This window comes from Corythoichthys intestinalis, chromosome 18 (assembly GCF_030265065.1).
Source record: "Corythoichthys intestinalis isolate RoL2023-P3 chromosome 18, ASM3026506v1, whole genome shotgun sequence".
Taxonomy (NCBI): domain Eukaryota; kingdom Metazoa; phylum Chordata; class Actinopteri; order Syngnathiformes; family Syngnathidae; genus Corythoichthys; species Corythoichthys intestinalis.
In genome coordinates, this window is record NC_080412.1 from 10,638,790 (window position 1) to 10,666,236 (window position 27,447).

General features: G+C 41.1%; 1 protein-coding gene across 1 annotated transcript; it reads right to left on the reverse strand.

Annotated features, from left to right (window-relative positions):
* grm5a (glutamate receptor, metabotropic 5a) lies at window positions 1–27,438 on the reverse strand. Its single transcript, XM_057821037.1, has 18 exons — window positions 27,248–27,438; window positions 25,358–25,615; window positions 25,160–25,293; window positions 23,323–23,587; window positions 23,148–23,262; window positions 18,009–18,258; window positions 11,120–11,355; window positions 10,929–11,050; window positions 10,529–10,653; window positions 10,295–10,463; window positions 7,484–7,610; window positions 7,288–7,405; window positions 5,766–5,952; window positions 5,308–5,466; window positions 3,698–3,823; window positions 3,442–3,624; window positions 3,211–3,380; window positions 1–2,405 (listed from the first exon to the last, which is right to left on the reverse strand). The coding sequence occupies exons 2-18, from the start codon at window positions 25,562–25,564 to the stop codon at window positions 1,886–1,888; spliced, it is 3,213 nt and encodes a 1,070-aa protein (XP_057677020.1). The 5' UTR covers window positions 25,565–25,615; window positions 27,248–27,438; the 3' UTR covers window positions 1–1,885.
* Window positions 27,439–27,447: the final 9 nt, after the last annotated feature.

The following is a 27,447-nucleotide window of genomic DNA, read 5'->3' on the forward strand; positions in this document are numbered from 1 at the left end:
GGCAAATTGATGCGCTTTAAGTCTTTTCTGTTACAAACAAAATGTTAGCAAAGTTGTACTTTATTGTAAGTATATTATTTTTTTCTTTAATATTAAAACAGACACGATGTTATGCAGAAGTTGCCTGGTACACCAGACTCACCGCTGTTCCAGCTATTGAGTCTGGCCACCATTCAGCGGATACAATTTCCAGGGCGGAGCAAGCCCAAGCAAACAGACAGCGGAGTGGACCAATCAGCGACGGGCAGACGTGACGTTAATAAAACGACGAGGGCAGGACGAGGGACTTGCGCGCGGAAGTAAACATACGAGGAGAGCGGAGTTTATTCAACATGGCTAGCGCGAGACAGACTGTTGTCAATGACTCGTGTCGATGTGTTTTTGGTAATTTAAAACTGATTTTACCGTGGATTGGAACATATTCTCGGCTCTCCTGTTCACCATCTGTGTTGTTGTGGAGACGACTTCCGACGCGCAAGAGTGACATTGCTCATTAAGAACACATCACGCAAATAAACGAATCTGATTTGTCGATTGATTTTGTACCTGCTCGAGAGGCCGTTAATGGGCTGGTTCCCAGACTGTTCTCTCAGTGTTTGAAAAATACCAGGAGAACAGTCTGGCCGTGCCAGGCAAATGCAGAAGTGTACTTCTAATAATAATAACTTCATAGACAAATGATACTATTTAGTGGCGGCAGAGTTGGAGGGGGTGTGAAAAGTTAACATCTTCATGGGGTTTGGTGGGGGGGGGGGGGTAACTGAAAATAATTCAGAAGCATTTTCCTTACCTCCTCCTCCAAAGCCTACTTTGAATTGAACTTGAACCTTGACACTAGACTTGACACATTAGATTGTGACAACAAACAACATTTGAGCTTTGTAAAGGACACATCATTCAAATGAAATGAACTTTATTTACACAATGACTAATTACTCAGTGTAAACTGTAACGCTTCAGATAAAATAAACAATTCAAGTCAAATTGTTTTTGAACATGCAAATACGCAACCTGTATATTCTAAAAATGATCTCTTAAGAAAAATGAGATTAATATGAATAAGCATAATTTTACTTACAACATTAACAACAGGTTTCAATTTTTCTTAACCACTTATCTGTAAAACAAGCCATCACTGTAGTTTCAGTTCTATAGAAAAGTCACAAAGAATGAATGATTGAAAATCTGACTTTAAACATACATTTAAAAGCTCAGATTTCTTACCTTAAAAATCAGCTTGTCATTTTTATTAGCACTTTGCTACACTATCAGTCCTGAGGTGGTTTTTGGTCCACTTGAATCCCCTTTGTTTTTTTCCTCTTAAGATAAGCAGAACAAATGTTTGTTTTGGAGCCAGTAAAAACTTCTTAAAAAGTATCTTAGTCCATTAAAAAGACACGTATGTAGCACTCAAGTTGTAAATTATTATTATACATAATCTTATATGTACCATTGACGATGATAAACGTATTATCCATTTTGACTGAGAACGAATGTTCGGCCCCCACCCTCCCTAGTCAAAATGGATTGGACGTCTGTGGTCATCAATGGAAACTAGGTTTGATGAGTGTCTGTCAGCGGCTTGAAAGGCGGGGGCAGGTTTGGAAATTAGGGCGTCACTGATGAGCTAACGAGAAGCAAGCTAGTTGTCCAATGATTTTTAAGCACAAGAATTTAGCAGAAATTGGGAAAGTGCAAATCTCAGAGGAATACGTTTATCTACCGACCTTCGTGTGATATCGTTGGTGCTTTGTTGTGATCTGTTTCAGCAGCGTAATGATTAGCGCCCAGTTGTGACGTATGGGCAGACACGCCCCCATTTCCAGATGCGTCTTGAAAGCCACAGACCGATCGACTGCTCGATTAATTTTTCTCCAAAAAGCGTCTACAGAGAGGAAGCGCTTTGGCTATAGTGTCGCGGCAGCAGTTGCCCGTATTCAGCCTCGGAAGCACCAGATAGTGAGCGCGAGGAACAAGCGTCGTAGCTTTCCTCGGAGCTAAGCGACGCGTCCCGGAACGGCGACGGCGGCGTGAGCACGGCGAGTTCCGGGTGCTGGCTCTGCTTGCGATCGTTGGGCATCTGATTGAAGCTGTTGACCACGCAGTTTATTTGCTCACTGACGGTAGCGCCCCCTAGCGGGCCTCCCGTTACGCCGAGCTCACCCACGCCGATGACGCCGATGTCGAGGGGCTCGGGGGGCAAAGCTTGAGCACCGTCTTGGAACCAGTGAGACTCCACGTCCGCCGCCACTTGACTCCCGCCGCTTGTGGAGAAAGGCTTGATGATAGCAGTTTGGTTGGTTTCCATGACGTCCTTCTTCTTGACATGGAAGGTCATCCTCTTCCAAAGGTTGGGCCTGTAGCTGTGCTCGTTCTGCTCCCAGGCAGCAGACTTCCCGTTCGTGCTGGGAACAAATCTCGAGTCACAATCTCAATCAGTGTTCTACTTGCTAGTGTTCTTATCACCATCTCTCTAGATGTGTAACTGTACAAAATCCAACATCTTTCCTCAAAAGAAAGATAAATGGTGAAATTTCCACAAGATCATCCAAAGTGAGGCAGCCTTGCAGTTATGACTCAAAGATTAATCAATTTAATATCGAGATTGTGAATTTGGACATAGCGATTTTAAAATCGATAAAGTCAAGATTTATTTTCAGCACCGTCAATGGCAGACAATAACTTAAATGAGAGAAATATAAACCACAATGGATAACTTCTGTCTACTCAGCCTTTCCTTTGTCCTTGGCCATGTGGCCCCCATGTAGTCTTTGTATTCTAAGTTGCTTTCCTGTTCCTCTCATCGTTTTCTTTTCCGCTGAATAAAGAGAGTTGCCATTACAGCTACCAGGAGGAACAGCTACCAACCTCCAAAAAAGTTACATCGATCTCCTGTGTGTTCTTTTCAGCCAAGCTAAGTGTACATAAACTTAGCTTCGAATCAAACATTTTCTTGGTCCTTCGAGCCGGATGCAATCTGAACGACGCCAACCAGCGAGAACTATCACTGTCAAAGTTTTTGGCTGACTTCATGGCGAACTTTTTCACTGCTAGTTTTCACTGGGGGGAGCAGCTACCAACCTCTACAAAAGCTACAGCGACTTCCTGCGTGTTATTTTTTGGCCAAGCTAGGTGTAGATAAAAATAGCTTCAAATCTAATATATTTTTAAATGATGCACCAACATGCAATAGCTACACGAAATCCTCACCTGACATTGTCCTGCGCAGATGAGCGCCGCCGGAACAGGTTGGCCATGCTGCTGGACGGCTTGCCTGCCTTGGCGGCCTTCTTGGCGTCGCCCACGTGCATGCGCACCACTGTCGACGTGGTAAAAGCGCTTCGCACGTTCTTCTCCGGCTTGGCCAGCATTATGTACACCTAGCGGTTGGGAATGTCGAGCTTAAACGGCGAGTGAAGAGCGAGCGACTGTGGCGTTTACCTTGGGGACGAACATGCAGCAGAGCGCCACTGTAGCGCTAAGGCTGACGCTGAAGCACATGGTGATGATCTTGTAATTGGAGCCAAAGTAAATGGGCACAAAGGCTAGCCAGATGATGCAGGTGGTGTACATGGTGAAAGCGATGTACTTGGCCTCGTTGAAGTTGGCTGGAACGTTACGGGTCTGGAAACAAATTTAAAAAAAAAAAACCCTCCAGAGATTATATGGACTCAATAAAACTTGAGTGCGTTCGTACCTTGAATGCGTAGAAGGTGCAGCTCAGGATAAGCAGGCCATTGTAGCCCAATGGTGCCACCACCCCAAGAGTGGTGAGGTTGCAGATGAGGTGCACTTCACGTATACTGGGGTAGTCATGGATTACCTGAGGAGCACATTTAAGTGAGTTTATCATTCGTAGATGTCTCATCCATTTGAACTGGGAGGGTGGCTTTGAAGGAACGTTCGTTCATTTGTTGCTAACCCTCCCACTTCCAATGGATCGGATGAATAGCGCCCTCAATGGTAGCTAGTTCCACTAAACAACACAGAACCTTTGTTAGATCACAATTTTCCTGATACACCAATAAACTGACGCATGCATTAGCTTGGATGATAGAGAAATCTGATTAAATTAGCAAATTTCAATCAAGATAGATCTTTGAGTTCAGGGGCGCTGGGAGTCACTCACAGCAGGGGGTGCTGAGGATCTTTTTAAAAAAAAAAAAAAATTCCCATCCAAAAACAGCCATTTCGGTCCAAAATTGTCTTGCTTGCATGTTTTCTCCATTCAAGGTATGTGCAATGTCAGTACACACGCATGCAGGATCGTTTATGTACTACTCGGCTACTATAAAGACAGTGTTCTATTTCACCTACAGTGTGTGTTGGAGTTTTTGTATTGGAAATAAAAATGGCCGTGTATCATAATGCAAATCCCAGCAGCTAGACGTTACAATGACACATAAACACATTTGAAAACTAAAAGGTCCAAAAAGCCCCGGTTTAACACCCCTTTCTCCCAACACTAAAATAAATTGCACCCTAATATCCAACAGCGCTCTGCATGGCGGTAGCTCAACAGCAACAACAAACAATAATATGGCTACAATGCAGCATGCCCTTTATGTCCAATTTGAAGACACCAAAGGTAGATTTCCTTTCTGCACTCCACGGTCTTAATAATAAAAAAATATTTGTCTTCATTTTCAACCTCAAGTTGAATTTTAGAAAATTTCGCGGCTTTGTCAAGAAAAAAAAATCGCAAATTTATTTTTGTGCCATGTTAATGCCTCCTCTGTAAACAGTTAACTTTTCCGTTCCAATAGCGCATTATTCAACGTGACCCGCTAGCAAGCAAGGTGTCAGGTGGTAACCATGATATTAACGCAAAAAACCCCCAACCTTTTTTCAATATATATATTTAATCTCCAAAGTTAAATACGCTATCATTTTATTTTTTTATTTATTTCTAACGACAACAAAAAAAAGTCTACCAAAACACTCCCCCAAAACAACAGGGGTTGCTGCAGCACCCATCACCACCCCACTTTCCGTGCCACTGTTTGAGTTAAAACAAAAATAAGACGTGCCATTCGCATTATATTATTATCATAAACACCCTGGGCATTAAAGCAAAACAAAAGCTGTTTAAAGTTACGCATAACTTCAACATCACAGTTGTCATACAAACCTCGAAAATCCCTTAAAAAGTACACCAAACTCACGTGTGACACATTAATACTGGTCATTTTATAAAGACGCTAATTTTTCCATTTTCTCCGTCCAAGACGCTGACCGGACAGGTTAAAAAATGCTCATAGCAAAGTTGCGTACCCCTTTTAACATGCCAACAGTGATAAAACGCACCTCTGGCGGTTCTATGACAAGCAGCGTCACAATGATGGCAAGCTGCAGCAGAATGAGAAGGAAGGCGATGACCAGCTGAGCGCAGGCGGACATGAAGCGAGGCTTCTTGGTGCAGATTTTCTTCTTGCTGCCTGCCAGGATTCGAGCGATGCGATTGGTCTGCGTTCCAAAATACATCAAGTGCTTATTGAGCGGGCGAGTACAAATGTAAAAATACATCTACGGTCTGTACAGTAAGACCCCTACTGACTCCCACTACAACATGTACCCCAGCCAGAATTGAACAAACATAGCTGTAATTTTATTCTATGTTGTTTTAATTTTATGATAGTTGCAGATAATTTGTGTTTTTAAAGGTTGAATAGTTGTACTTATATTTATTGTAATTTTGCAGGGGTTTTTTTTGTTAATCTTTGGAGGTCATGGAGGACATCTAAACATGGAGGGACACTCGTCACCTTGGTGACCAATGCAGAGTAACTCATGGCGGGCGACAGGCCGATTCCGAGCCTCTGCAGGTAACAGTAGATGAGGTGTGGCTTCGCGATCAGGCTGAATGTACATGCGTAGCCCAGAAAGATGCCCGCCAGGATGATGTAGCACAACTCGCGACTTGACGATTTCACCACCGGTGTGTCCCAGAACCTGTCGGACCAATCGCATGACAGTGGGAGTCATGTGACTGCTCTGGAGGTGCTTGTGTTGACAATGTTGGGTTTGTTGTGGTATGTCACATGGCTAGGTTAGGCTGCAAATTATCATGTTTTGTGCCACTGACGGCGAAGGACGTTCAGTTACGCCTCTGGGTTTTAACGTATTGGATTTCTAGCACCATCTGTGACAGATAATGAAATCTGTGAAAACAGTCTATTTAAAGCAGTACTTCTCAAATAGTGTGGCGGGCCCCCCCAAGGGGGCGCAGAGCGATGCTGGGGGTGGCGCATGCGACCTTGGGGAACATACCATTTTTCCGTACTAGAATGAGGTTCAATTGCACATCCTCTCAGTGGGTGGCAGTGCCGCTTTCATTTTCAACGTGTGTGCAATATTTTTTAACCAAACAAGAGCACACAGCAAAGAGCACTGCAGATATGAAAAGCTAAGACAAGGAAATATGACGATGCGTATGAAGCATTTGGCTTTTGGCTTTGACTTTTATTACAGTGGGAGACAAGGAAAGACCAGTCCGTTTACTTTGTCTAAAAATGTTCGCAGCGGACAGCAGGAATTTTTTTTTTTTTTTTACAGCGAAAATGTGCCGAATATTGCCAACCATCCTCCCACTTTGTCAGTGTTACATCAGTCAACCAGCGAGCACTGTCATATAATCATATAAGGTGGCATACCAAGTTGCTAAGTGCAAAAAAAATCCACAACATAGGAAAGGAGCTAATATTGCCAGCAGCAAAAATAAACTGTCCTTCTGTCCAATGACACTGTCGTTTTTGTTCTATTAATTTTTGTTTTTTCAGTCTAATTGTTTGGCATATTGTCCACGTGGGTTAATGTTGCCAATCAATTTGAATTTATTATTATTTATTGACTTCATTAAATGGCATTTTTCAGGGTCAAACGGTGAAAAAATCTTGAGTGTATTTTTACAGTATGGATGAGTATTTAAAAAAAAAACTATCTATATTATTTTTTTTTTAATATTAAAAAGAACAAAATGTTATGCAGAGGATTATTTTATATACAATTATACTACAGTATATTTACAGTGGTGGCAGAGAGTTGGGGGGGCGCGGAACATTTATGTCTTCCTGGGGGGGGGGGGGGGGGCATAACAGACAATAATTGAGAAGCACTGATTTAAAGGCACACAGAACCCTTACAATGTTAGTCTCTGACCCATTTTCAATCTCATTCGGGTCAATTTATGGCAAAGTTTGTGTGGCCCGCGAAAGTATATTATGTGAATAGACTTCATGATTTATGGCGAAAAAGAAACGTAAATAAATATGGACCAAACAGACTTACTTGATAAAGACAGCTGTGACAAAGATTGTGGACAATAGGCCTAGGCAGGCAAACACGACGGCGGCAATGGGTTCTGGATCCCCCCAGCGCACATATTGCACCGGGATGGGCTCGCAACCTACGCAGGGGGAGAAAAATTTTAAAGTTTCATCATATATTTTTTGTTGTTGTGTCATACTATGTTGTGTTTTGATACCACGCAGGTCGTCCGTGGGCCACGAGCCCAGCATGCAGGCGCGACAAGTGTACTCGTCGAACACAAACTCGTTGTCCTTGCAAGGCGTGCACGTCCAACAGCAGCTTACTTCGCCTTTCCGGATAACCTGTCAACGTGTCGATAAACAGAAATGAGCAGAAATCTTCTTTTCCTTTTGGCTTTTCAGCTTACAAAAAGTGATGGCTAAGACCAGTGTTGTTAATCTTACTTTAAAAAAGTAATTAATTACAGTTACAAATTACTTCTCCCAAAAGGTAATTGCGTTAGTAACTCAGTTACCTGAATGTAAAAGTAATTAGTTACTTGGCAAAGTAACTAGTGATAATTTTCTTTTTTTTTCTCTCAAAAAAAAAAAAAAAAAAAAAAAAAAAAAAAACAGGTCACACAATGCGAAGTTTAAAGAGTTTTGGGGACAATTGGCCCTAGCCCAATTCCTTACCCTTAACTTAACTAGACACTGGGGCATTGCGGATATTGCGATAACTAGATAGTAACTTTTGCTATGTGTGGAAGTCATTTAATTAATTTAATTAAGTTGTTAAAATTGCTCCCGTTATTGCATTAGTTCCCCTCTGTTTACTTTCGACATGTGTAAGTTTTAAAACTTTTTCATCATTTAAAGATAGATTTAAGTCAAGATTTTGCCGATTTAGGAGCATTTTAGATAAAATGTTACTTAGGTTCGCTAGGAAGGTTCTCTACAACAGAGCTTTCCTAAGAGGTCTACTGCTTTAAGATGGCGGCTGTTTACTAACGCATCTAGTTCTTTAGATATGTTGCTAATGCCACTGTGTCTGTCATTTGCATCTAGTTCTATAATATATTAGTTCTACTGTAGCATTATGTGGGCGTAGTTTGTAGGCTATTGGCTACAGTTAGGTATTATTGGAGCCACCAAGCATTGCGTTTGCAACGCCGTCCCTTGCCTGGCACCGCCAGACTATTCTCCCTGTAGTTTTCAAACACTGTGAGAAACAGTCTGGGACCCAGCCCATTAACGGCCTCTCGAGCAAGTTAAAAATATACCGTCCAATCAGATTCGTTTATTTGCGTGACGTGCTCTTAACAAGTAACGTCACTCTTGCGCGCCAAAAGTCGTCTCTACAACAACACAGATGGCGAACGGGAGAGCCGAGAATATGTTCCAATCCGTGGTAAAACCAGTTTTAAATTACCAAAACCACATCGACACAAGTCATTGACAACAGTCAACATGGCTCGCGCTAGCCATGTTGAATAAACTTCTCCATTCTCCGCTCACGCTAATTACTTTTCGCTTTAACAACGTCACGTCTGCCCGTCGCTGATTGGTCCACTCCGCTGTCTGTTTGTTGTGGCTTGCTCCGCCCTCGGAATTTGATCCGCCGGACGGTCGCCAAACTCAATCGCTGGAACAGCGGTGAGTCTGGTATACCAGGCAACGGCGTCCCCACTCCTGCTCTGCTCTCTCGTCTCCGTGAGTCCGTCTTTCTCAGACTTTTCTCGCGTCAACCAACATAGTAACGCAGAGTAACGCACGCCTTTATCGCCTCAGTAACTGTAACGGCGTTGCCAAGATGAGAAAAGTCATTAATTAGATTACTCACTACTGAAAAAAATAACGCCGTTAGTAATGCCGTTATATTCTAACGCCGTTATTAACAACACTGTCTAAAACCACGTGCTGAAGTTAGAGCTGCAGAAATGCCGTTGAACCTGTGATCCATTGACGACGATAGACGTCCAATCCAATCATTCATTCGCCCCTCCCAGTCAAAATGGATTGAACGTCTATCGTCGTTAACATCATTTAAGATTATAACAAATATTTACTACTTGATTGCTAATTACTTGTAGATGTATAGTATGTAAAATACTTTTTAAAGGGAACCTCAGACTTAAAGACTTGTAGGCTATAATAAGCCACAATTGTTCTCTTTTAGTAAAATATGTTATTAGAAACATAATCAAAATCTATAACATTTAGTACACGTTTTGACCTACGGAGGGCGCCATGTTTTATGGCGGCTCGGGGTGATGACATACCATAGATTGTCAAATTGTCACTCGACGAAAATTACCGGGTTACTGGAGTTCCTTCTATGCGGCGAGACATCTAACTCATGCCCTCATCAGTTAAAAGTGGTGAGTACTTACTATTTGTGTTTTAATTGAGTCTTTTATTACCTTTTCATTGCCTCAAAATACTTTTGTATGTGTTTCCCTCTCTTACCTTGAAGCATTGTGTTTTCTTGTGGTAGCTTTAAAGCAGATTTTTGATCTGTTGACCACATTAGTTACGTAGGATATTTTAACCACCCTCTTTTGATATTACTACATTTTGGTATTTTCTTAAGGCATCTTTAGTATGTTCTGTCTGTATGCATCTAAACAAAACAAGCTGAAAGCGCATGGTAGTACTTTGGGTGTCAAATTCACCTTTTGTAGGACGTTTCGCCGGTGTAGCACATTTTGGCAAAACACCCTTTCCCCCCCCCTACTCTCATCTCGTCTCATCCCGTCTTTCCTGTTCATTTTGCTTTTGCTGCTCGTTTTGTGAAATATAATAAACAGTGTGTCATTCTCATTAATTTTCTTCTCGGATTCAAATAAAAAGGGTTGAACAGATGACATGTTTGTGTCGCTAGAGTCATACTTTGGAAGCTTGGCAGCGTAACCATATGACGTCACCGCCCTGCGACGTCAACAACAATGGCGACCTACAAGTTAAACTACTTTTACAAATTGTATAAAAACGAAAACATCAAGAGGGGTTTCGATATCAAATTAGTTTAGCTCATAACTTTTTACCTTGATCTGGGCTTTCTGACATGGATCCGAGCAGACGGAGCGTATGACCTCACTGTCGTTGTTCCAGATCTCCTCGTCATTCATTCGCAGGCCGCCCTGGTCCCAGCTGCCAACGTGCACGTACGCGTACTCGTCCTCAGCCATTTGTTTGAAGTTCATGATCTCGTACCTGGTATCAACGTACCGTTACTGGACCGTCAACGCATAAGTGAAAAATCTTATCCTCATTCTCACCTGCCAGGTGAGTCTCCATTCTGATCAAAGTGGATGATTTCTCCAGACACACCTGTGAAGTTGGTTTGCATCAGGAAGTCCAGGAGCTGGCGGCCATCGATGGGCTGCATGGCCTCACATAGACCCTGTACACAGTGTTACAATGTAATAACAAAGAATCAAACTCTTTTCTTATTGAACAATCCATTGAACGACTACTTGATTTTTTTTTTTTTTTTTTGAGTCATCCACAATATAATAATTGAATTCATTTGTAAAATGATTTATTGCCCAGGCCTAGAATAGAGGAATGTCAATCCATCTTTTATGATGACTGCACATTTCTGTGTTTTCCAATAAGGTTTAACTTTCTGAATATTTCCTCAACTGTTAGGTGAACCTATTTACTTATTTGCACTACCTTATATCCTGGGCAGAGGTCCTGCTGCATGGCGTGTAGTCCGTACGCCATGGAGTAGATAGCGTTAATAACGAAGCCCATTTTTGTGTCCTGGGCATACTGGTGGCGCAGTGACTCTCTCCCTGCACAGAAGGTGCTGTCTTAAAACCCACTCCGATGCCATCTACTGGCACATGAAGGAGCTATCTTACAGCTGCACGTGCGGTTGTAAGTGGTGCTCTCTTGTGGGACTCCCCTCAGCTTGCACTGGAAGCGATGCTGCCAGAATTCGGGAAACCAGGGGTTCCTCAGGTTAGTGTCGGGCTTCAGCTTCAGGTAGTAGTCATCAAACCACGTCACGTAGGCCGACTTGAGCTTGATGGTGATGCCGCCCGACGCCTCATGCTCCAAGCCGTCCGTCACGTCGTAGCGGTCTGCCCAGCCGTCACTAAACAACAAAATAAAAAATAAAAAAAATTTAAACACTTTTTTAAAAAAATCAACTTATTTGAATTCATTTATGGGATTAATGAATGCTCATCTTTCAATGCTATTGACGCTGCTTATAGGCCTTGTTTAAACTGGCAGCCAAAACAAAAATGATTTTAAGCCCATCCAGTTTGAAACTGAATGGCTCTTTTGTAGTTTGAATAATCACAAAGCACATACTGTAATTTCTGGACGGTAAGGTGCACCTGACTATAAGCCGGCACCCACCAAATTAGACACGAAAACTCATTTGTTCGAGATAAGCCGTACTGGACTATAAAATGCAGCTGTCCTCACTGTATTATGAAATGTTTACACCAAAAGATATTAAACAGTAACACTTAATTTGACAGCGGCATAATAAGACTGTCATAAGACCAAATGAAACACCATGAAGCTCTGAACCAATTGGCTGCAAAGCTTCATTGCTTCAAGAAGCTTCATTTGGCCATCACTGCTCCCTTGGAGGAGACAGTCAACCTCTGCTGCCATTCGCTGTCAACACTGTTGTTGTCCAACATGCCTCCTAGCATGCATTGCAGCTCTACAGACAAAATCCATGTTCTGTTCTAATGATTTCTTTAGTTCTTTAGTTTCTTTAGTTTTGTTCCAGTTGTTTCATTAGTTGCTAGTTATGGTATTTGATAACTCTTTATTTGACAGTGGTGCCATAAGACTGTCATACGGCAATCATAATTATGACATGACTGTAAAATGGCGCTGTGCTGGTGTGACTTAAAGAATGGAAACCACTATAATGATGCCCGTCCCGAATAAATCAGACCAAAAACTTCCACAACAATGCTTTTTGTTTTCCTTCTTTTGATGAGCCATTTTCTGAAGAATCTTTTTCTGCTGATTCTTCGTCTTTGCTATCTCGCATGACTTCATAGTCCTTTAGGTAAACTAGGAGTTGAATTGAGTGTTTAGGTCTGTTGTGCTCATCTTCGGTGGACATTTGTCTGCAGTATTTATCCATGCGGCTCGAAGGACCATGCAAAATAGTGCAGGGATGGTGTGACTCGAAGAATGGATACCACTGCTGATAGTCCGGTTAGAACTATAATTATGCCCGACCCGAATTAATGGGACCAAAAACTTGCTCTTCCTCAACAATGCTTTATTTTTTTCTTTCTATCGTGAACGTGGGTCTTAACTTTCGTTAGGTGGCCAAAATATGCCTGATCAGAAAATAACAAATTGCAACTTGCCACCAGGGGGATCCAAAACACATAACATGTAAACCTTGCATTTTTAACAATGACACTGTCATGAACATTATTGAATGCTTATAACAGATGTCAATTCGTGTCAGCTGGGAAATCATCTCACTTTTGAATGGATGTATAAGGACCAAACTGGACATAAATGGAGTTCGTGACATAATTTGCCGGATGACAATTAATGACATCTGTCATAAGCATTCAGTAACGCCCATCATAGTGATATGTCATAATTATGACGGTCTTATGACAGTCTTATGACGCTGCTGTCAAATAAAATTTTACCTATTAACCTAAATAAATCAACAAATAAGATGCACTGGACTATAAGGCGCAGGATTCAAAATGCGGGGAAAAAAGCAGCGGCTTATGCTCTTACGGTAAATGAGATTTTTGCGAGACATATTGAAACCTCATACGGGAATTGTATATCAGATATGGACAAGATGATTCTCAATCTGAACAGTTGAGATGGGACTTGACTGTCTGTGACATTACTTTATCCTGGATGACACCTTCGTTGCCACAGCAATCTGTCAATTGTGTCAATAATGTGGCCCAGTCTGAACATGCTAGCTCTGATTTGGAAACCTGCTAGAAATAGTGTGAACAGTCAACCCTAAAATTCAGATTTGAGGAGAAATCCCATTGGAATCAGATATGCCTGCAATCTGAACGCAGCGTTCGACATCCAATCTGGACTGGGAGTCCGAGTCAAAATGGATTAGATGTCAACCACCGTCAATAGCAGACAATTGAGTTAATTTAAACCAAGGTCAAGTTGTCTAACTAGGATTTTGAATCAGGATTAGAGATTCAAATTAGTGTTTGATACTAGAGTTTGGGGTTTCATGAACATGGATTGAAAATTAAATGTTAGAGGTTCAAAACAGAAAATAAAGCCTCAGTTGAGGTTTCAAACAACTACTGTATTAGAGTTTTGAAATTGGGTTACGATTTAAAACAATACAATCAATCGAGTGTCAGACCAGGATTATAAATTTAAATAAAGGTTTCCAGTGTTAACAGTTTTCTATATAGTGTTTCAAGTAGAGGCAAAGAAAAAATTCTTTCCAGTGTACTCTTGAAAGTGGAGAGTGATTTCCTATTTTGGTCCATTTGAACATTGGATCATGTTTGTTCCTCTGCAGTAAAAGTGGCTGCTCGGAAAAGATCTTCTTCAAAGTTCACCTGTGTGAGTATGTGTGCGCTTGTGTAGGTGGTGTAGGAAGAGGCGGCAGTGTGGTATCTGCCCTGAGCGCTTGTGTGTGTGGGTTTTGGTTCAAGAGTGATTCAGAGTCAGAGCTCCGTGTACTTTTCAACACAAACTCATAGCCTCTCGGAGGATATGTTACAAAATAGACGCCCACGCCGGCTTGTGTAACTCTGGGACAACGTCCTCGTAAACTTTTTATTTCTTCAAATGGTGTGCACGTGTGGAGGTGCAATAAAGTGACGTCCGGCGAGACTGATGAGAATATTTGGTTTGTTTATTTGGCTCCAGTCCCACTATGGTCATCGCTTGATGTGTTGTTAGGTGGTTTTCAGTTGGCTCTCAATAGGCGCTTTATTATAGACACCTCCAATACAAGATAAAAGAACTACATCAAAGATCATGATAATGATGAGGAGGTTATTGTTGTATTTTTTGGACTGTAAAATTCTACTTTTTCCCCCGTCCCTTTGAACTCAGCTTCGACTTTGCACCTAGATTTTAACCCATAATGCTGACTTAAAACCCTTTTTGAAAACCTAAATTTAGCTTGAAACCTCAACCTGATCTTTAGTTTCAGTTTTCAAACATAACCTAAGACCCTAGCAATGACTTTAAACCCTAATTTAAAACCTGAAGGAGATCGTACCTTTTCTCGTAGGCACCGTCTGTTTGTATTACTCGAACACACCTAATATAAAATAAATAGCACTTATACCATAGTTTAAGGAAATCAAGCAGAATATAGGGCAGAAGAGATACACAACGCCTTCTTATCACGGAAGCCCAGCGCATGTGTCATACAACTAACTGAGCAAGATAGACGCTGACAAGCACACGTCTGCACCACCAAGTCTCGCAATCAGTTTTCCCGGACAGTCCACAACTAATGGTGGAACGGTCTGTCCTAACACAAGGAACACAGAAGAATGCCCGATATCCAACTGATAACACGACTGATAAGACTCCAAGAGCCCCTTTGATGCTGAGGTGGCAAAATCCACAATCCTCGTTGCCTGGATAACAGTAACTCCCGCATCCTTCTGTACAATCCACAAACAGACAATAATCCCAAACACACACTTCTTCCTCCCCACGGCCCGCCCCGTGAAAGTCTTCAAAAGACTGACTGTTTGACTAATCGTTGTCATTTTTCTCAGGAACCGTTTGTTGACGTATGATAGGGTGAGCTTGCCTCGCTGACTGAGTGTTTGTTTCGGCTTGCTGTTTTGATCTCTGTCGACCTGAATAAATTGCCAACTTGTTCTCGGTGAGCCTTCTTTAAACCTTTCAAAATGGAGTCAGTACAAAGGGATAAGACTAAGGTGAATGCGCAGAGTTTCTGGCTGGATTGCCGGGATACCGCTGGCAAGGCCCGTTGCTGCGCCAGCGCGGGTCCGGCAGTCTGGCTAGAAGGTAAGATTCCTTCAAACCATAACACTGATTCAAATCTGTCTTGCAACCCTGCTTGTACATAATATACCTTGCAACTCATGTAAAAAAATGTGTCAAGTATTACGACAATAGAATAATAATACATTTTCCTCACACAATTATATATACTAGTACATTCTGTAACCTAGATGGAAGTACTGACTTTACTTTTGATAACATTTTTACATGTTAAAATGCTCATTGGCTATTGATCTCCAGAGGTGTCAAACTCATTTTTGTTGCAGGCCACATAGTAGTTATGCTTTCCTTTGGATAGCCTTTATGTTGCAAGCCTATAAAAATGTTTAACTCATACGGCTGCCATTGACGGGGATAGACATTCAATCTGTTTTAATGTTCATTCATTCGACCCTCATAGTAAGCTAGGGCTGCCACAGTTAATTGACTAATTGACTGAAATCACCATGTCATTAATAGGTTGACAGACATCGTTGACCTCAAAATATGGCCAGTTTTTTTAACCTTCTAATATTTAAAAAAAAAAAAAAAAAAAAAAAAAAAATCATTTGGGAAGACAGTATATATATATTTTCTTGTTGGTTTTTAATTTGTACTGATTTTTTTTATTTAAAAAAAAAACAAAACTGTAAATAATGATTTACGGAAATTTTGCTTAAATTTTTAAGTAGATGCACTGTATTTTTCGGACTATAAATTGCACCTTGTATAAGTCGCACCAGCCCAAAAATGCACAATGAAAAGGAAAAAAACCATATAAGTCGCACCGGAGTATAAATCGCATTTTTGGGGAAAATTTACTTGATAAAATCCAACACAAAGAACAGATACGTCATTTTGAAAGGCAATTTAAAATAAAAATACAATAGAGAACAACATAATGAATAAGTGTACAGTATGATAATGTTACACTATGCATGAACAACAAAATACGAACGTGGCCGGTATGTTAACGTAAACTAGCTATTAAGAGTTATTCAGATAACTATAGCATAAAGAACATGCTAACAATTATACCAAACCATCAGTGTCACTCCAAAACACCAAAATAACATGTGAAATGATATCATAATCAGGGGTGAAAGTGGGCCAGAACGGTCAGGAAAAAGTTCCGGTATAAGATTCAGGGCCAGAACGAAGTTCCGGTATAAGATTCAGGGCCGGAATGCTGTTCCGGTATAAGATTCAGGGCCGGAATGCTGTTCCGGTACACGGTGCTTTGATTCCGAAAATATGACAGCAACTGTCAAAACGCTATGTGAAAAAAAAAATGCTAAGCTGTAAAGTGTTTGTTTAGCGTCATCCGTTTCCACCAATATATATTATTGATTTTATTCAACGGACCTCATGGAGGTTTCTCCAGCTGCTGCAGTTATCTGAGTCTGACGATGATGAGTCACATCAATGTGCGAATGCACGCAGCAAAGCAAAACGCCTGGACTCATTTATCCGTTCAATTGGCCGACATACTGACATGTGATCAGCAGATATGGTTAGCTCTGATTGGTTCAAATGTGCATGTTTTTTGGAACAGCAAAAAAACAAAAAAGCTTGTTAAATTGATGCGACAAAACAAGGGCAATGCAACATAAAATGGATCAAATCTTTAAGCGCGACAAAAAGAGTTGAGGAGGCTTATTTATCATATTTGGTTTTATTTGCTCTGATGGGGAGGTTCGGAACATCTTTGCTGTCAATGTGCACTTTGGACTCATTTATGTTGTGCTACTTATTCATTTCCTTATGATTTAAAAAAGTCAATGTTTGCAAGATCTTCAAAATATTCCATTTCACTCTGCATTTGTACTTATATTCCTGAATGTATGTTACGTATATCTTTATTATTAAAAAAAAAAAAAAAAAGTAAATGTTTACATTAACTTCAATTTTAGTATGTATCCTATGTTCTTAAGTAGTTAAAATTTAGATTTGGCATTTAGTATGTGAAGAAATGAGGGAAAATAAAAATTAGGAGATGGAGGTTGGGGCTATTGCTGTTTTTGTTAAATTTTATTTTGCAAATCATTGAAAAAATTTTGAATGAAAAATAAATAAATAAAATTTCTGGCTCCGTGGTGACCTTCACGTCGGGGAGTTCCAGCAAGAAATTCTAGCCACTTTCACCCCTGATAATAATGTGTTAATAATTTCACACATAAGTCGCTCCAGAGTATAAGTCGCACCCCCAGCCAAACTATGAAAAAAAAATACGGTATTTGAATTTCCAGGGCCGCACAAAATGATGCGGTGGGCCAGATCAGGCCCCCGGGCCACCAGTTTGACACCCCTCATATTATCAATTTCAACTGATCACAAAGCGATCCCTATCTATGTTCATGATCACTCCCTGCCACAGCGCGCACATGAGCTCGTTGGGTGGAGTGGCGTGTTTTGTTATATGTAGTTCAAGGTTACATGTTTCTTTTCCTGCCTCTGCAGCCCACATGTGCGTCTCTTAATGAGCAGAAGCATTAATAGAACGTGGGGCAGCCTTAAAATAAAACACCTTCTTGGGAGATGTGGCCAATCCAACGGCTCCGTCAACCCCCTCTTAGCGCTTATTCCTCCGCCCACCAGCAGCTATAACCCCCCCTCCTCATCATCCCTCCTTTCCACTCCTCCGCATCCTTACAGCCAACTCTTGAACACATTTCGAAAAGCGCAACAGCACGGGCAAGAACGGTACCTTTGGTTTCCATAGCGACGATGAAGGATGGATGATGGGATATGTATGATGAGAAGGAGCTGTGGTCCCGGTCTCACCTCCCCACCAGTAGGAATTCGCCCACCAGCTGCTGACGGCGCATGGCAGACAGGATGCCTCGCACTGTCATGCCCTCGCAGAAGCAGGCCACCACGCGGGCTTTGGGCAGGTGGGCCCGTAGCTTGTGAAGCAGCAGGTCGAAGGCGCGCTCACCGGCGTTGCTGTAGATCTTGTCTGAGTGTGCGATACAGATGCCCTCTTTGGCCGCCATGTCCTTGAAGGCCTCCATGCCGCTCTCGCCATAGTTACCTGAAGATAAAAAGGGTTTGATTGGGGTTTTGCTGTGGGACTACTTAAAAATACTAAAAAGCTTAATTTGCAAGTTCTCCCACTCGAAAATATTAAGAGAGGCCTGTAATTGTCAACATGGGTAAACCTCAACCATGGCAGACAGAATGTGGAGAAAAAAAAAAACAAAATCACATTGTTTGATGTTTAAAGTATTTGCGAATCATGATGGAAAAAAGGTATTTGGTCAATCCCAAAAGTTCATCTCAATACTTTGTTATGTACCCTTTTTTGGCAATAACGGAGGCCAAACGTTTTCTGTAACTCTTCACAAGCTTTCACACACTGTTGCTGGTATTTTGGCCCATTCCTCTATGCAGATCTCCTCTAGAGCAGTGATGTTTTGGGGCTGTCGTTGGGCAACACGGACTTTTAACTCCCTCCACAGATTTTCTATGGGGTTGAGATCTGGAGACTGGCTAGGCCACTGCAGGACCTTGAAATGATTCTTACAAAGCCACTCCTTTGTTTCCCTGGCTGTGTGTTTGGGATCATTGTCATGCTGAAAGACCCAGCCACGTCTCATCTTCAATGCCCTTGCTGATGGAAGGAGACTTTCACTCAAAATCTCTCGATACATGGCCCCATTCATTCTTTTCTTTACACAGATCAGTCGTCCTGGTCCCTTTGCAGAAGAACAGCCCCAAAGCATGAAGTTTCCACCCCCATGCTTCACAGTGGGTATGGTGTTCTTCGGATGCAATTCAGTATTCTTTCTCCGTCAAACACGAGAACCTGTGTTTCTACCAAAAAGTTCTATTTTGGTTTCATCTGACCATAACACATTCTCCCAGTTCTCTTCTGGATCATCCAAATGCTCTCTAGCGAACCGCAGACGGGCCTGGACGTGTACTGGCTTCAGCATTGGGACACGTCTGGCAGTGCAGGATTTGAGTCCCCGGCGACGCATTGTGTTATTGATAGTAGCCTTTGTTACTGTTGTCCCAGCTCTCTGTAGGTCATTCACTAGGTCCCCCCGTGTGGTTGTGGGATTTTTGCCCACCGTTCTTGTTATCATTTTGACGCCACGGGGTGAGATCTTGCATGGAGTCCCAGATCGAGGGCGATTATCAGTGGTCTTGTATGTCTTCCATTTTCTAATAATTGCTCACACAGTTGATTTCTTTACAACAAGCGTTTTACCTATTGCAGATTCAGTCTTCCCAGCCTGGTGTAGGTCCACAATTTTGTCTCTGGTGTCCTTCGACAGCTCTTTGGTCTTGGCCATAGTGGAGTTTGGAGTGTGACTGACTAAGGGTTTTTGACAGGTGTCTTTTATACCGATAATGAGTTAAAACAGGTGCCATTAATACAGGTAACGAGTGGAGCCTCGTTAGACCTCGTTAGACCTCGTTAGAAGACGTTAGACCTCTTTGACAGCCAGAAATCTTGCTTGTTTGTAGGTGACCAAATACTTATTTTCCACTGTAATTTGGAAATAAATTCTTTAAAAATCAAACAATGTGATTTTCTGTTTTTTTTTTTCACATTCTGTCTCTCATAGTTGAGGTTTACCCATGTTGACAATTACAGGCCTCTCTAATCTTTTCAAGTAGGAGAACTTGCACAATTGGTGGTTGACTAAATACTTATTTGCCCCACTGTATATCCTAGGCCTGGTCGATAAATGGATAAAATAGAGTTTTTTTTAATTGCAGATGTTTGGAAAAACAGAGTTTTTTTGTTCTTGTTTTTAAGTGCCAAAAAGGAAATGTAGCAACAAGTGAGGAGCAATGGCGGAGGTTTGCATAGGGACAGTAGGAACATAACATGATGCTTCAGGAGGCTCAAATTGTCCCCACCAACTTGTAAGCAGCCTTATTTGCATTAGAAAATGCAAATAAGAATGACTTAAGTTATATAGGTCATTTAGATTTTCTTCCCATATGTTGTAAGGATAGAATCGACCCGACCATAATTAAGTGAATTATTTTCATTATGTTCAGACTTACAATGACCCCTTTTTCACTTACTGCTAGTCCATTTTTTTCCCTCAAACGCACGTTTGATTGGCTGATGACATGACACAAATACAACACGCCACCTCCTTCGAAGACGAGGAATATTAGAAGTTTTTTCCGCTAGCAGCAGCCACTGCAAGTAATGTAAAAACATTGTAGAGGTGGGGAACACACCACTAATTTTACTACAGAACGTCCGCCCTGCATCAGAGTTAGCATCACATTAATCCGTGTAAATTTCCCGAACTCGAGTAGGAAGCTGCTTTGAGAGAAATATCCTCCTGTATGTGTTTTCTACTGTTAAAGTTCATTAAACTGTGAGAAATTCAGTGAACCGTTTTACCCCTTCTCCCATAGTTTCATTTCTATTTTATATATGTGGTCTTAAAGCAGCCCAAAGAAGTTTGGCTGTGCTTGTGGACAAAAGCAGTAGTGTTTTACCTGATTGAAGGCTCCATTTTTATTTATTTTTATTATACGCTAAAATGTTTTTTTCAGTTATATTTAATTTAATTATTTAGACAGACAATGTTGAGTGATCTTAAGACAAATGTTTATTTTTTGGATTCCTGGATAGTTGGATTATTTAAATGATTTTATTTATAGTGTATGTTAATATAATTTAAATTATGTAATCCAGACATTTATTCTGGAAGTTTTCAAAAATGTTTCTTTAGTAATTTTTTAAAAGAAAGGTTTGAATCGAACGGTGTATCACCTGAACCAACACATATGCACTACAAAACGCACCTCCTTAAAAATAGTTAAATTCCTTTGTTTTCACTATAAATCTACTAGAAATAAGTGAAATGATCTGCCAGTGCTTCAAGTAAATTTTACTCACTTAGATTTCTACTAGCTAGTTGAACATAAGGTTAACAGACTTATTTTAAGCAAAAAGTTAGTATATCTAACCTAAAAAAAAAGCTTGTTTGGCAGAAATGTTCTTAAATCAAGGATAAATATTGCTTAAAACATTATTTGAAAGCTAATCTTTCTGAATTTAGGTGAAAAATGACCAACTTTTAGATGTATGGGTTTAATCAGAACAAATAGTAGTATTTACTTAATTTAAGTGGAATAATCTGACGCATTAATCGAGTCAAAATGGATTGGAATCGGTAGTGCTGGAAGTCACTCATAGCAGGGGGTGCGGAGGATCTTTTTTAATTTTCCCATCCAAAAACAGCCATTTCGGTCCAAATTTGTCATGCTCGCGCGTTTTCTCCATACAAGGCGTGCACATTGGCAGTACACACGCATGCAGGATAGTTTACTTACTACTACTAGGCTACTACAAAGACAGCGTTGTATTTCACCTCCAGTGTGTGTTGGAGTTTTTGCATTGGAAATGGAAGCGCATGTGTATTATAATGCAAATCCCACAGCGAGACGGCGCAATGACACATGAACACATTTGAAAACTAAAAGAGCCAATAAGCCTTGTTTTAACACTCCCTTTTCACAGCTCTAAAATAAATTGCACCCGAATATCCAACAGCGCTCGGCACGGCGGCAGCTCAACAACAACAACAAACAATAATATGGGTACACTGCAAGGATGTCTTATCTATTTGAAGACACCAAAGAACAATCATCTTCACCATATAAGAAGGCTCCATTTACCATTCATTTTTACCTCAAATTGAATTTGAGAAATTTTTATTGTTTTTGTAAAGGAAAAAATCACTAAGGCTACGTTCATACTACAGGTCTTAATGCACGAATCCGATTTTTTGTCATATCCGTTTTTTTGGCGTGCCCGTTCAGACTGCCTTTATCCATGGAGACCGTTCAAGTATTACGCATGCGCACTAGTTCACGGTCCGACACGCGCTGAGCAAGACGACCCGCATGCACAGAAGCATCAAAACAAATGACACACGTCATCCGTCATTCCAGGGATATCATATTTTGCTTTTCAAAAGGAGGACACAAATAACAGACATAAATAATCCCCGTTTAGGCTTATATTCAAAGTTTATATGGATCGATAGCATGCACGCACGGTCTGTGCACGTCACACACACATACGGGCAGTTTGCTCCGACCTCGGCCGTGTAGGCGATGTTGAAATATTGCTCACTTGGAGCAGAGAGAAAACTGAGCATTCTCAGGCTTATCCTCAACCCATTTTTATTTTTTATGACTGTTGTCAAGCTCAACCCTTCCCCAAAAGCCATGTTCACTGCAAGCTAGGCGCTGATAACGCACAGCGGCACCGCTACGGTAAGCGTCTCTCTCGCTATTTGATGACGTAATTGCTGCATGAAATCCGATTTGGGAGAGTGGACAGTACAGACCGCCGCGACAGTCTGGAAAAATGTGGCCCAGATCGGATTTGAACCACATACGAAAGTGACCCAGATCGGATTTGAAATGGTCCAGTTCTATGCGACTTGTCACGTTCAGACCGTCAAGTTAATGCCTGACTCGAGTCGGAAAAACGCGAAAAAATCGGATTCGTGCATTAAGACCTGTAGTATGAACGTAGCCTAATTTGTTTTTGTGCCATGTTAACGCCTCTTCTGTCAACAGTTTACAGTTTACAAAAAATACTTTTCAATCTATATATTTAATCTCCAAAGTTAGATACGCTAAAGTTTCAATATGTTTTATTAATTTATAAAAATAAATAAATAAATAAATAAATAAATAAATAAATAAATAAATAAATAAATACAAATTAAAAAAATAATCTACCAAAACACTTTTTCCCCCCAACACCAGGGGGTGCTGCAGCACCCTCAGCACCCAACTTCCCGAACCACTGATTGGACAGTAGGGTTCAAAGAGTGCCTTCTAAAGGGTCAAACTTTTTTTGAGCTTTCTGTCTTCTGTTCCGATTGTCCCCTTTAAAAAATCATGAAAAGCGCACTGCGACCTTACCCTCAGTGTGTATGGCAGACACGTAGCTCCAGTTATACCTCTTGACAATGTCCACCATGGCTCTGGCCTGCTGCATGTCTGACGGCACCACCCGCATGAAGTACTTAAACAGGCTCTGTAAGAGTCGGAGCCGTGTTTGCCGTGTTCGACCGGGAAATTTGGAAGCGTCGCTAACCTTGTCGCTGAGTGTCATGCTGGTGGCCGAGTAGGCGATCTGCGGGATGTTGAAGAGCTGCAAAAGGTTCTGCACCTGGATGGCCACCGAGCTGGACCCCGGCCCAATGAGGCCCACGATGGGCTTCTTGCTTTGCGGCGCAGGTGTTACGCCGCGTGGTGTGGCGCACCTGGCCTGGCTCTCCTCCTCCTCGCTGGACACGAGAGTGTCCCGGATGAACTCGATGCTCTGCTCCAGGGCAACGGCAGAGTGCCAGCACGAATCCCTGCGGGGGATTTTTTTTTTTTTTGCTGAATTTTAAATGGAATTTTCAGTATTTTGTTGTTTTAAATTACAGTTGTACCTCTACTTACAGTACGAACGTCTCTACATACAGTGTATCACAAAAGTGAGTACACCCCTCACATTTCTGCAGATATTTAAGTATATCTTTTCATGGGACAACACTGACAAAATGACACTTTGACACAATGAAAAGTAGTCTGTGTGCAGTTTCTATAAAAGAGTTCATTTATTTCCCGCTCAAAATAACTCAAAATATAGCCATTCATATCTAAACCCCTGCCAACAAAAGTGAGTACACCTTTTAGTAAATACATACATCCCTAAATATCCAAATTGTGTACTGCTTGTCATTTTCTCTCCAAAATGTCATGTGACTTGTTACAGGAGTGCTGTCAGCTGCAGAGATTGAGGAGGTGGGGGGTCAGCCTGTTAGTGCTCTGACCATACGCCGCACTCTACATCAAATTGGTGTGCATGGCTGTCACTCCAGGAGGAAACCTCTTCTGAAATCAGTACACAAGAAAGTGTATGGTCTCATCAGACCATAGGACATGGTTCCAGTAATCCATGTGCTTTGTTGACATGTCTTCCGCAAACTGTTTTCGGGCTTTCTTGTGTACTGTCTTCAGAAGTGGCTTCCTCCTGGGGTGACAGCCATGCACACCAATTTGATATAAAGTGCGGTGTATGGTCTGAGCACTAACAGGCTGACCCCGCACCTCTTCAATCTCTGCAGCAATGCTGACAGCACTCCTGTAACGAGTCACATGACAGTACTCAATTTGGACATTTAGGGATGTAATAAATTAACTGTGTTATATAAGCTACACACAGACGAATTTTCATTGTGTCAAAGTGTCATTTTGTCAGTGTTGTCCCATGAAAAGATATATTTAAATATCTGCAGAAATGCGAGGGGTGTACTGACTTTTGTGATACACTGTACGTAATTTCTAGGTTATTACACGCCTCAACGGGAAAATATTCCCTCTTGTTACGAAAGAAATTTCAGGGTACAAAAGGCAAAAATACTGTGTGGGCTGCTACTCGCAGCTCCCAGAGTTTACTGAACGTAACACACTTATAGATTTTCTGCCACTGGCTATTGTCTAGCATCTTCCTGGTATCCAATTGGCTAAGATAAACTACTACATCTACTGTATGTGTGTGTGTATGCCAGCGTCATCTTCATTCACCATGAGGTGTTCCGATAGCTTTACGTGAGTGTATTAATTCTTTACTCTGTTCTTTGTTTTTTGCTTGATGCACCACCCTCATGTTAATTGTGCAGTAATGTAATTTTAACATGTATTTGTTACATGTTTTGATGCATTTTTATGCTTTATACAAAATTTATGTCTGGATTTTGGGGGCTTGGAACAGATGAAGGCATTTACATGGAAAACGCGTCCCTACTTATGGAATTTTCAGTTTACGAAACTATTTCCAGAACCAATTAGTTTTGTAGGTAAAGATACCACTGTAATACTATTTTCATGTTATTATGTATTCCTCCAGTTTTTCGTGTTCACTGTAAGTCTGGATTATTTACCTTATCTCACAACCCAGAGTGATATTCGGAAGGATGTTGGGGTCTGCGTTGATCCGATCCAACGTGTGCATCATTGCCTCCACCCTCTGGATCCCGTATTGCTCTCGTACTGCGCCGCACTTCCTCTCATGCACCTGAGAGAGGTCCCAGCACACGTCACATCATACTTAACGCTGAAACTGAATCTATCTCCCCCACCTTGTCTGCAGGCGGTTGGTGATGAACGGAAAACAGGGCCCCGATGATGATGTCGCCCGGGATTCGAGCCAGCACCCTTCTTTCATTGTTCTGGGCGACGACCCCAACCCAATCCCTCGGGCCCAGTCTGCTCAGCTCGGCCCCCAGCAGGACGCTCGCCGCCAGCAGCCAAACCATCCTGGCGCTCTTCCTCACGCCTGCCGCCATATTCTTAGAGCCGAGGTCCACATGGGTGACGCTCACTGGTGTTGTTCAATTCTTGAGGAGATACAGAGTAGTGAATTTGTATCTGACAAGAATTTTGACATATTCCACGTAAACTAACAGCGTGCTGCTGTCCATGGTGCTGAAGCTAAACGGAATGAAACTGGAGCGTGGCCAATGAGGGCTCGTGGGTGGCCAATACAAACAAAGCTCGCTTTTCATCACCTCCACTGGGAAGCTTAGGTTTTCGTCGCCCCTTGTTCTTTGTTATTTTCAGCTGAAAACCAAGTAGCCAGCGATTACAATTCAAATTTAAAATGACAAGTGTACAAGTACAACATTATTGTGACCACCTGTTTATAATGGCCCTAAAAAACATGAACTTTCTTCTTGCTTTAGAACATCATAGCACAACAAAGTTTTTATTTTCACATCACAACATTCCTTTACGGTGCTGTTCCGATTTAATTATTTGGAGTTGAATTCATTTTTGAGAAAAAAATAAATAAAGTGGCGGCTGACAGCACAAATGTGGGAGCCAAAGATATTTAAGCCCTTTTCTTTAAAATCTTACTTTTTTTCCTTATTTTTTTTTAACCCTTTATAGCCTTTATTTTGGTAATTTAAAAAAAACAAACCTTAAACCCACAGAGATCTGAGCGTGTACGCCAGAATATGAACATTAATTGAATACAAGAATGGCCAAAATTAACGAAAACAGGATGACTACATGAGCAGGTCTGTTCTCATTATGTGTGTGTGGTTTTTTTTATTATCAAAAAAATATATATATAATTTATTTTGACTGGGAGAGGCGAATGAATTGGACGGCTAGCGCCGTCAATGGCAGCCAATGAGTTCAATGAATACCCAAAAAGAGTATAATTTTTTTCTCATATTCTTTTGAAAATATTTCAGATTAATTACTTCAATATTTGCTTTGAAATACATATTTCATTCTAGTAAAACTAAGTACTGTTTTATTACAACTATATGTTCATTTTTTTAAAAAAAATTGTAAAAAAAAAAAAAAAAAAAAAAAGATTTTTTGATCATTTTTCCTAAGAAACAGAAAAAACATGCACATTGGGTGATTTTATTTCTATTTTGAGTCGAACAGTTGACAAAAACTTCATTTATACCTTGAGAGATTTAAATTGATATAATGTCTTACAACAAATTTGATATTCAGGTGTAAACGAGTACTTTATACCTATTATTCCCAGATAATACTCATAAATCTCACAACTACTGTGGTGTACAAACAAGCTTGTATTGGAAATGTTCCGAATCAGCTTTGGAATGTTCATTTTTTTGTCTTTAAATAGCCTTTCAGACCTGCCAATGAATCACTTGGGATAAAGTATGATGATGAATACTGCATATTTGAACAAGAGCCTGCTGGCACAAGTCCAACTTGTTTGTGTCCGTGGGTGGATTTGGACAAGCACGTTTCTGATTCTGATGAAGATAGCAGAATAATCAACATTAATCGCCTTTGTTATTTTAATTGTAAAGGTGTTTTTAACTAGCAAATAACGCACTGAAAATACAATGCTGAGCCTTAAACTGGTAAAGGTGACAATTAATGGGAGAAATATGCCCAAATATACTGTACACTTCTGAATGGAAAAGAGCTGCTCCGAATGCAGAAATGATCCACACTCCAACTTTCTTTCAGCTTACCTGCCGTCTTCCAGTATCCATAGTGGAGTCCATTCAAATATAAGAAGTCTCCATCACAAACTATGAGCTTTCTCAACGTCGGTATATCATCCCATTTTGTCGACGCGCGTTAGGTGAGAACATCACTACTATCATCACCTTCAGCAGCACCAGCAAATACTCGCACCCTGCCTCGTTCTTTCTCTGCTTTCATCGATCCT